General features: G+C 36.6%; 1 protein-coding gene across 5 annotated transcripts in view; it reads right to left on the bottom strand.

The window, feature by feature from the left end:
• Positions 1-12,179, bottom strand: part of NTRK2 (neurotrophic receptor tyrosine kinase 2) — a gene marked incomplete at its 3' end in the record, with an annotated part of 340,861 nt that overhangs the window by 286,104 nt on the left and 42,578 nt on the right. For all 5 annotated transcript variants that reach the window (XM_084238704.1, XM_084238705.1, XM_084238706.1 and 2 more), the window contains exon 5: positions 10,727-10,881. In XM_084238704.1, coding sequence (XP_084094830.1) covers positions 10,727-10,881 — 155 coding nt within the window. The remainder of the gene's footprint in view (positions 1-10,726; positions 10,882-12,179) is intronic.

Genomic DNA, 12,179 nt, shown 5'->3' with positions numbered 1-12,179 from the left:
TTCTTTAGAAAATAAGCCTCCAGTTCTCTGCTAGGAAGGCGCATAGTCACTTGGGATGAAAATGGATTTAAATGTTGCTTAACAAACCTTCAGCCAACAGCCTGTATTTGGCATCACTTTCTGAGCCTTGTAGGAGTCTGGATAGAAAGCAAGTTGTCCCTTGACTTTCCCCATCACTGACTTGATAACCAGCATTCTCAGCACTCCGGTCATTCACTACTCATCCATCAGCTCTCCACGTTGCAACTTTTGTGCTTTGTTAACCTTTTCCCAATTTTTATACTAAAACAGATTAAACCACTCAATCAGGAAGCACCAACAAGCCAGGGCCTCATTCCCAAGTTATGGTCTTCTCCAATCAGACTCCACCAATGGAGCATGGAGACACCCTTGTTGCACCTTAAATACAAACCTATGGGGGAAAGGGCCTACATTTTTACAAATGTACCTAATAGTCTAGAAATTCTGAATAGGAAAAGCTAAAATAAAAAGATCCTCAGTGGGGAATCATATTGTGCCCTATAAAATCTAATACTTTTTCTACAAGCCTAATTTTATATGATTAATAAGTCTAAAAATGTTTTTTAATTACATTAAACAATAGCATTCACTGGGCATTCACTGAACCAGAAATTCTTGTCTAGTACTTTAAATTATCGGGATTTTTAATCCTTAAACAAATCTAGAAGTTAAGTATTTTGTCTTATTCAATAAAGGATATACATTTTGGAAAAGTCAAATATACCTTCCGAAGTTGCCAACCATCTAGTCTTGGGATTTGGACCCAAAACTCAGAATTTTCCCCATCACACTTTACTACCTCCCTGGACTGCATCTACTCAATTTTAACAGAGACCACAAACACCAATACATATCCATGATCTAGGAATTTGGTTCATTTAAAAAATAATTGTGTATCTATGTGTGAGGGAAGAGTGAGTCTCCTTTATTTATAGAGAATTGTATCACCCTGTCATAACTGTTTCCAAAGGAATCTGTGCAAAATTGGCCAAGTCTAGATCTTTTAAATGTAAAGTCTTCCACAAATGAGTAAGCATCTGACTCACGTTAATTCTACAGCATTAATATGCTGGCCAAAGATTCAATAATGGAAAAAACAATCTGCACTTGTAATATCACTTGAAGTTTAATTAGCACAATAAAAATGAATTGGGAAGCATGAATAGCCAAGCAGGATAAACCACTTGCCAGGCACTACTTCCTGACTTAATAAGATTTGAAATAGGCACAAGTACAGAGCAAAACTCAGCAATGTTTCCAAGAGTGTCTAGCATTATTCTGATGGGATCTGATTTGAGCTTTAGAACTGCCTTCTTTCACACACTGAGAAATCTCACTGTAGATAAGAGATGACCTGCTGCTCAGCTAGAATACACCTCTGCATCCAAGTCTCTCAACCACATGTGTTCAGGAAAGACATCCCACCTGTAGAGCCCAGCAGAAAGTCACCAACCATCTAGCAAAAGGGCTTTCTTTAGACCAGGCCTTCCCATCATAACACACACATCAATCGCCACTGGAAATTGCTTCAAATGTTGGTTCTTTTCCTGTAGGCCTGAGTTGGGAACTCAGAGATTACTTTTTTTTTTTTAAAGATTTATTTATTTATACAAGAACCAGGGTACAGGCCAGATTTGCAGGAGGGTGAGAGGATTCACCAGAGACAGAGCGGGAACAGAACAGGCAGACTGACGAAATATGCTGCTGAGGGGAGCAGTGGGCGAGACAGGAGAGGTCTGCCGTACCATGTGGGACACTCGCCGGCCAGCTGGGATCGAACCAGCGCTGCAGAGGCTGCGGACAGCCTCACAGCGCTGCGCTCAACTGCATGCACCACCAGGGGAGGCCCCAGAGATTACATTTTTAAACAAACACCCTGTGCCACAGTCTATACTTTGAATAGCAAGAGGTTAAGACAATGGGTGTTGGCCAAAAGGCTTTTGTGTCTGAAACCTGATGGAATGATGACCTGAGCAATCACCTATTCCATCAAACTTTCCCCAAAGTGTGCTCAGCACCATTCTAATCTTGAATTCCTAGAGGTGTTCTTCAGGGACCTTGGGGAGTGGGAAGGAATCCAAGATTGTTTTTTAAAAACCTATAGGGAATGTTCCTACTCCCTTCTCTCCCCGCCTGTAGTGATGGTGGAAATTGTATGGGGACTATAACCAAGATGAAAATGCATATTGTGCAAAAATGAAAAATGATGTAATATATAAAATAAAAAATAAATAAATTTTAAAAAAAACCTATAGGGAATGTAGCCCTGGAAGATCATAATACACATAGCCATATTAAAAGCTGAAAAGTCCCACTCTAAGGGAAATTTTTAAAATATTAATAGTTAATATTTACTGAGTACTTAATATGTGCTAGACCTCATCTTTAATTAATTTTCCCCATTATATTATTCATCACCCTAAAAATTCCAAAAAGTAGTGTCATTAGTATGCTTATTTCCAGGTAAAGAAGTTAAAGCTTATCTAGTATGAAAAGTTAACAGCTAATGAGTGGGAAGACCCACATCTCTCTGTCCATGTCTTAACAAATATAATGTTTCTCTGATAGAGCTACTCCATGCTGCTGGCCCACCCATTAGTGATCTAAGACTAGGTCCTTAGATCAATAACTCAAAGTATGCAGGTAATTATGCTCTAGTAACTGAGTAAAACTAACCTCTAATCATTCTGGATTATTAACTTTGTGATAAATGAGATGGGTCACATTTGGGTTTTATTTGGCAATATCCACTACTAATTCTTGATTGGTTTTCTTTTCATCTTGCCTTAGTGATCCTGAGCTCTGTGTATTTCCTATGGAATTATCACTCCATAAGCACAAAAATATTTAAATAAATTCTGTCTTCTCTCCTCTCACCTTCTATCTTGTTGGTATATCATTCAATTTCTTTGTCTCCTACAAATTTCACTATCAGGTATGAAGCCAGAATGAGCCTGACCTATTTAGAAATGCCTGCTTTACACCTGATTGCAAAAAAAGTACAGAAAATTAGCAAATTTTTTACAATTAGATTTGCAAATTAGCAAAATTCCAAGTGCAAACTGGAAATTGTGTCTCTATACTTATTTTAGCTAGTATTACATGACAGAGGTCACAGAATTTTTCAACACAAAAATTTAATCGGTGACGGACAGGTTAGGAAAAACACCTTTATTTTCCATTAAAAAAAAATCAAGGAAGGCCTCCCTGGTGGCACAAGGGATTAAGCACCGCACTATGAAGCAATCAGCAGCCTCTGCAGCACAAGTTCAATCCCCGGCCAGCCAGGGAGCAATCCACATGGCACCGCAGACCTCTCCTGATTTGCCCACTGCTCCCCTCAGCAGTGTATTTCAGTAAGTCTGCCTGTTCAGTTCCCCACTCTGTCTCTGGTGTATCCTCTCACCCCCCACACCTCTGGCCCGTACCCCAGCTCTTGTATGCACAAATAAATAAATCTTCAAAAAAAATTAAGGAAAGTAATATGTGACTTGCCTTATTTTTGTAAATAAAGACAGATCTCAAATAAAAGTAAAGCAAGAGAGTAAAAGACTTTAATACATTTTTCAGAAGAGTATCAATTTAACTAAAACCTTAAGAAAATAATTTTTATACCAATCTAACTTCCACATAGAGTATTAATAGGACATTTTTTTTAATCTGTGAATGCCAACAAAATAGAATCACTATCAGTCTATTTTCCTGTTGTAAAACAAACAAAAAAGGAGTATGTACATATATGCTAAACAGACATGCATAACACAAACTATAAAAAACCAAAAATAAATATCAAAAGTAAATCATTAAAATCAATGTGCATCAAGGAACCCAACCTCTCCTCCCAGGAACCTGTGAAATGAACTTTCCCATCATAAATGGTATATTTTGCCGATATACCTTAAGGATTCTCTATACTTAAAGTCTGACAGTGAAGGTTGGGAAATTGAAAATGTCACCATAAATAATAAGATCAAAGGCTGAACTGATTTTTAATCAATGGACCTATTGAGGAATTTTATATGTAACTAACTGCACAGATGTTTAACCATCAGCTGAATTACCACTTCCTATGTGCTTCAGGACTAGCATGTTCTATGGTAACTAGTTACCAATAAGATGATGGGTGGACTTTATTTTTTATGAACCAAAAGAATATTCGTTTGGTTACCATCTACTCAGAACAGAGCATTTAATACACTATTAACAATTACTGAAGAAACTCTCTTGCAAAGATTTAAATTATAATTGTAGTATCAAGAAATTAAAACATAGAGTACCATGTTCTTTAGTAATCCCATTCAGTCAGGGGAAATAATTCAAAGGTGAATGCTACTAACAAAACTAACTTCCAAAAATCAACAAAGTGCAGACATTGTATGCAAAAATTTAAACTATACTACATGGTAGATGTTTTCATTGAAAAAAAAAAAACTAAAGCTTTAAGAGAGACATTTTTAAATGTAATATAAATCAGCACAGGTTAGCAAAATTGCCTTTCTTCAATTGAAATTGTGTGATTTGGTTTCTGTCTTCAGAACCAGTGCTCAAAGGAAATTGTGTATGAATATGTTTTGTTGCCTTGCAATTAATAAAGTTTTCCAAAGGTTAAAAAGGACCTTGTGGAGAACAGACCACAACATGTTTCACAGTGTGAATAAATTTACAGTAATTCACAGCAGGAGGGGTTGTTGTAGAAATATTGTGAGACATTTGACTGTGCTGCTAATAGGAACGGTATGGCTCAACTTCCCAGCCGAGCCTGTCATGCTCACTTAATTGCTAAAGGTGGAAAGGAAAAGAAGAAAGGAAGATTCTTTCAAAACAGGATGATAGGTATTTCAAAGGAAACTATGAACGGCTAGAATATGTTATCATTTGACTAGAATAATATGTATTAGTTATCTTAACTGAAATATGTGCACAATTATGTTACAATTTAGTCCAATTTGATCAATGATATAATATGGTTCATTAGTGCATCGATTGAGCAAACATTAATCAAATGTCTGTTATTTTCAAGGGAGACACTAGATATACGGAGGATGTATATCTGCTTATAAAATATAGAAAATTTGTTCCCCATAAAATACTTAATAAAATGAAATAATACAAGGAGAGTTTTTAAAGAAAACCCACTTTATAAGACATTAAATCCCAAAAATTATCTTTATTGAAATTAAAATATTACCAGTTACAAACTAAATGCAATGGCCATAGCTATTGGTAAATTATTGGCTTATAATGATGAAACATACAAGGCCATACTCTGACAAATTACTCTTAGAGTTTGATGCATTTTCATCCAAAAAAAAAAATCTGGGACACATATGTAGTGGGAGACTTCAACACACCCCTATCAACAATGGATAGATCAACGAGACAAAAAATAAGTAAAGACACTAAAGCTCTAAATAAGGATCTAGAGCGCTTGGGCTTAATAGACATCTATAGACCACTAAACCCAAAAAAATCTGAGTACACATTTTTCTCAATCACACATGGATCATTCTCCAGGATCGATCACATACTGGGGCACAAAACAAACATCAACAGATACACCAAGATTGAAATCACACCAACCATCGTTTCTGACCATGAAGGCATCAAACTAGAAATAAACCATAAAAAGAGGACAAGAAACTCTCCTACCTCATGGAGATTGAAAACCACACTACTGGAAGACCACTGGAATAACGAGGAGATCAAAGAAGAAATTAAAAAATTCTTTGAATTGAATGACAAGGAGGACACCAATTTCCTAAATGTATGGGATGCAGCAAAAGCAGTAATAAGAGGAAAATATATAGCCATGGAGGCTCACATCAAGAAACAAGAAAGAACTCAAAGAAACAACCTAATATTGAAGCTCAAAGATCTAGAAAAAGAACAAAAAAAAAAAAAACTAGTAGAAGAAAAGAAATAATAAAAAGCAAAGCAGAAATAAATGAAATCGAACTAAAAAAAACAATCCAAAAAATCAATGAAACCAAGAGCTGGTTCTTCGGAAAAATAGACAAACCCCTTGCCAGGCTCACAAAGGAAAAAAGGGAGGAAGCACAAATAAACAGGATCATAAATGAAAGAGGAGAAATCACAATGGACACAGCAGAAATCAAAAGAATAATCAGAAACTACTATGAACAGTTTTCTTTTTGCTTTCTACTATTCCCAAAATCTGTCCTCAGCAATATTTTCCTTCAAAAACTTTCCCTTGGGTATGTCAATTATTCATACAATTTAATTTTATAATAGATGTATCTGAAATTTGTAACTCCAGCCTTTCCTTAAAAGATCAGATTTGTTGTTGGCGAGGTCGTGGAGAAAAAGGAACTCTCCTGCACTGCTGGTGGGAGAGCAAACTGTCCAACCACTATGGAGAGCTGTGTGGAGATTTCTGGACCTACTAAACATAGAGCTTCCATATGATCCAGCAATTCCACTCCTAGGTATTTACCCAAAGGACACAGAAACATCAATTCCAAAGAGCACCTGCACCCCTATTACTATAGCAGCACTATTTACAATAGCTAAGCTTTGGAAACAGCCCAAATGCCCAAAAATAGATGACTGGATCAAGAAGATGTGGTACATATACACCATGGAATATTACTCAGCATTCAAAAAAGATAAACACATGCAATTTGCAGCAACATGGATGGCGCTGGAAGGGATCATGCTCAGCGAAATAAGACAGAAAGAAAAAGAAAAATACCGGATGGTCTCACTCATAGCAGGAATCTAGAAAACTTAAATAAGGGACCAGGAAAAAGAATAACTATAAGAAAGTACAAATCAAAATCAACAAACAACTATGAACCAGAGACACTCTATGGGGCGTGGGGGGCGGGGAGGGGAGGGATTGGGGTCAAAATAAGGGGGTTGCAATTGTATGGGGAATATAAAAATAAAATTTATTAAAAAAATAATAAAAAAATATCTGGGGAAAAATGTAAGAAGTCCATGAATTTGTGACCAAATTAAATATAACATACATTTTGAAAGCTTGCAAATGGGGAGAGCTAAAGGAAATAAAGAACAGCCAACTGATCATGAACCCTTGTTTTGTACAGATATCTAACTTGAAGATATCAGAAATTTTCTGATTTCCTTAACACAGAATATCAGAAACAAAAATTAAGTCAACAAGGCAGTGTAATTTACTACTCAATCTGTTTAACTTTGATTTAAAGGATCAAAGTTGGGACACCATGATGAGGTAGGTTAATCTATGACTAAGCCCCAAATTGAAGTCTCCTCCTCTCATCTCAAAATTCTAGAAATTATGTAATTTTTAAAAAATTCACTGCCACATTGGAAAGTAAGAATGATTAAGAAAATGAGTAGACACAATAGGAGGAAAAATCTTTGCAATTCCTGCCCTTCCCTCCTACTTTGGTGCCACAACCAGCAGCAGCTGCAACTACCTCCAAGTAGAAGCAATGAGCACTGGGTAAAGGAGAAAATCAGTCATACCAAGTGCTGGTAGCACCCTAAAAATATGGTGAAGCCCAATATAAATTGGGGCATTTCAGTCATAAAAAGAAAATTGCTTAGAAAATGAGGAATTTAGAAATTAGTTGTTGAAAGGGAGAAATCATTAGTGGAGCAATAGCTGAAGAGCAAAATAAATGAATAAAGTAGTTCTTCCAAAACAAACCCCAAAACACGGAAAGTAATCACAGAAAGGTTAAGAAGTATGGAAAGCTTAGCCAGAAGTATAAATATACACCTAAATAAACTAGAAAATTCTTCCAGAACTGAAGACATGAGCATTCATATTGAAAGGTTACATTGCATGCCAAACAGAACAAGTTATTTAACATATATATATATATACCATAGGTACATTGTAGTAAAATCTAAGACTAACATGAATTAGATGAAAAACTTAAGAGCTTCTAGAGGTAAAATAAAAAGCACAAGTCACCTATGAAGAAATAAGCATCAGTCTGACCTTGAGCTTGTTATCAGCAACACTGAATACAAGGATAATATGGTACACTATCCACAAAATTATAAAAGAAAAGTCTTTTTAAGCCTAGGATTTTATACTCAGCTGATTCCATGAAAATATAGTTCAATTGTTTGGAAAATACAGGCTGATTTCCCTCCAGGCAAGAACTTGCAGATTTTATTTAAAATTTTTAATAGGGCCTCCCCTGGTGGAGCAGCAGTTGAGCGATGGGCTGCAAGGCTGCCCACAGCCTCTGCAGTGCCGGTTCGTTTCCCGGCCGCCGGCGAGGGTCCCACAAAAAATGAATAAAATAAAATAAAATAAAATTTTCAATAAAGATATACTAGAGAATATTCTTCAGCAAAAAGAAAACCCACTCCAAGAGAAAGTAGTAGGTAATACAAACTAATAATATACAAAGAAACGATAAATCTAAAAATAAAATACCAGATGATAATGATGTGGAATATGGAAGGAGAAAGTAAAGGAAGTAAAATTTCCTTTCATGTTTTGTTAAGGATTATCTCTAGATATTTGCAAATAATAAATTTAGATATGTGTGGTAAATATTTGGGCATTATATTTACAAAAAAACCCATAATTTATTACTTTCAAACAATTAGAAAAAGTAAAACAAAGAACTATCAATGGAAGAAAAGGAAAACCCTATAGAAAAACAGACCGAGAATATAAATGGACAATTCACTGACAATGTCTAGTAACCTGAAGTTAGTAATAATCAGGAAAATGAAAACTAAAAAACAATAACATACCATATTTTAGAAAGACAAAAAATAAACTAGCCAATATCAAGGTATTGAACGGCTATAAATTGGTACAACATTTTTTAATGTGCAAACCATACAAGCCTGAAAGTACTTCCTATTATGTATTCTAGAAAAATCTTTGCATCTGTACATGTGCACAAAGAGTACATACAAAGATGTTGGTTGAATATTTAAGTAGTAATGGAAAATGGGAAATAACCTAAATGCCCATCAATACGGAAGAGTTAAGGTGAATAGTTACCATGAATCTAACTATTCAGTCCTAATGGATCAATCAACACATGCCCTTTGGCAGTGGACCTAAAGTCTACTCTCACTCAAACAATCCATTGACTAATTTGTAGGGGACAAAAAATCGTTGAAAACCAACAAACTGGTCAGGAAAAATTGGGAGCAGTTCACAGTTACCCTTTTCCCCTCTCCCCCACCTCCCTACTATCTCAATGACCTAGCAACAAAACCTAAGTAGGGGATGGGAGTGTGTGGGGGTGTGGGGTGGGGATTACCAGAATGCCGTCAAGGCAACATGGCTAAAAATTTAAAAAAAAAACAGCCAAAATTGGTTTCAGGCAAGGGCAAAGCAGACGTCTATTAAGAGGCAGTTTGTGAAATCAGAGCAGAATTAGATGTTTTCTTTTTTTCCTCTCAGTGGTTGTTGAATCAATGTGGTCACAACAGCCATGGGGATTTGGGAGCTGGCCAAGGGGCCAGGTGACTCAACATTGAATTTCATGTCCCTCTAGGCAATTTCTCTCAGCAGTGCAACTTTATACCAGAACAGAGAATAGTTACCCTCTTATCAATCAGAAAAAGATATATATTAAGAGGCTTTTGTTTTTTTCTTTTATGTTGGCTAGCAAAGAAAGCTGAGGGAACTTGGCAAGAGAAAAAAGACCGATACCTCCATTAGGAAGCAAAAGGGCCTACTTACAACAGAAAAATCTGTGGGAAGGGTCAAGTACAGTCTTCTAAGGCCCTTTAGGATAAGAAACAAACACTTGTCTTTCCTTTCATCACATTCTCATTAAAAGTGGCAGCAGCTATATTTTCCTTATATAAAAACTAACCCCAAACAATAGTCTTTGAAAAAAAAGAATAGGAAGTTTATGGTTAACACACAGTTTCAAGTACTACATAATTTTGTGTTGTATCCCCAGTCACAGGCCAGAAGATGAAATATAAATGCTTGAACTGATTAACTAGTTAACTAATTGATTAAAATTTCAACAGAGGAGTAACATGCATGTGGGGGTATTAAGCAAAATCCTAACCAGACACTTTGATTTTCCTCCCTTATAATTACACTGGCACTCACAGAGAGTTAGGATTTCCTCATATGATGCCCTTTTAAGTCCTGGAGGTGCAAATACTGAGGAAAGAAGTCGGGACATGAGTAAGGGGGAGAATATAAACACAAACATGGGGGAAGCTTGAGGAAGGCAGATGCACCCTGCCCCTCCAAGAGACACAGACACCTGACAGCAAGACAAGCTTAAGAGAATGTGCTGGATTGAGCCACATTTATTTTATGCATTTATTTTTAACATCCTCAGATCCTTCTTTCTATATGGCCTGGAGAGCAAACAAGTTCATATTGGATAAATGATCAAACTCTTAGTAGGTTTTTTTGGATGGATGGATGGATGGATGGATGGATGGATGGATGGATGGATGGATGGATGGACAGATGGACAAAGAAACAAAGGAATAAACAGAGTACTTTTCCTCTATACACTTTCAGTTATTCATTCAAAATTGCTATTCTACTTGCAAAGAATATTTAGCAAAGTAGTTCCCAACTGATTTCTCTATACTGCACACAAATGTTGTCTCAATCACTGGAGACATCACTAGCATACTATATAAAATGTGAATAGTGGTAATCCTCCCAGACTCTCCACCACACCAAGGCAATTAGAATAATTAATAGCAACTAGAACTCATTGATTTAAAAGTAAATTACCACAATTGGGTATCTGCAGGTTTGCCAGGGGAATATTCTTGCTGCTTTCATTTAGGCAGTACAGATCCTGAGTTTCTGGACTAGATTTAGTCTCCTGAAGAGTCTTGATCCACATAATTTCACAGGAGCATGTAAATGGATTGCCCATGAGGATCCTACATGAAACAAAAATGAAATCCAATCAAACTGCATTTTCAGTTTTAACTACACTAATATTAATGGACTACTATAATGTTATGATATTTTCTAGCCTGCAATCTTTGAAAATCATACCTACCTTTATTGCATGACAGTATTTATTAACCAATCATTTATGTAATATTTACCAAGCTTCTGTTACATGTAAATACCACCACAGAGGCTAAACATGCAAAATTTTGTAAGACCTTACAAATGTATAGGTGAAACAAGACAGGAACAGAAATAGCTATAATATAGGACAGAAAAGATGTTTCATAAGATGGAAAAAATTAAGGTGCCATAATAAATTTATCACAATTATTAGATTAAGAAAATTATCTCTCGTTAAGAAGATCTTACAGATGCCAACAATACATTTTCAGATATATTAGCATACTTATTTCCAACCAGGTTGGAGAGTGAAGGTTATCATTTCATAAGCTCAAATTTCAATGGGGGGGTACAATTTCATCTTAATTTAAAATGAAATGTTAAGTATAATGCAAAGCTCAATCATGAGAGCAACAGGCTGGTCCTCTCAGCTTTCTTCATTATGTAATCACAGTTCTGTTTGACTGATGCAAGAGATTTTAGTTCTTGGGCCTCTCTGGTGGCGCAGCGGTTGAGCACTGGGTTGCAAGGCTGCCCGACTGCTCCCCAGCCACTGGAGGAGGGTCCCGCATGGCGCGCAGACCTCTCCTGCTGCCCTCTGCTCCCCTCAGCAGTGTACTTCGGTCCTTCTGCCTGCTCTGCTCCCCGCTCTGGCTCTGGTGAATTCTCACCCTCCTGCACTTCTGACTGTACCCAGTGCTTGTATAAATAAATAAAGAAATAAAGAAATGAAGAAATTTTAGTTCTTGGACATCCTGTGTGAGCATACGCTGTCACACACCAAGTTCAGGGTTTCTGAGAGCAAGGGCAACTGAGTTGCAAGTTGAACCACTTAACCCAGGCTGGTAAGGTCTGCAAAGAGAAAGCCACCATTCAGCCCTGCCACCTGACTCTTGTGGCTTGTGATTGGCCAAAGAGGAAGTAGTCAAGAGGAAAATAAAAACCACAAGAAAAAAAAATCTTTAAATGCTTATTTATAATACTCAGTGGCCTATTTAAGATGAATTCCATTTATGGTAATGAGCCTTTAAATGAGGTCATTTAAAATCGTTACATAGGCTCTGCCTGGCATTAACCACAATACTTAAGATTTCCGTGAGGACAGGATCTGGGCTTGCAACATCATTTGCTTCTGTGGTTTTCTGGTTGGGTTCTAAGAATC

Source organism: Talpa europaea (assembly GCF_964194135.1).
Source record: "Talpa europaea genome assembly, chromosome: 7".
NCBI classification, from domain to species: Eukaryota; Metazoa; Chordata; class Mammalia; order Eulipotyphla; family Talpidae; genus Talpa; species Talpa europaea.
This window is presented reverse-complemented; position numbering and strand designations above follow the sequence as displayed.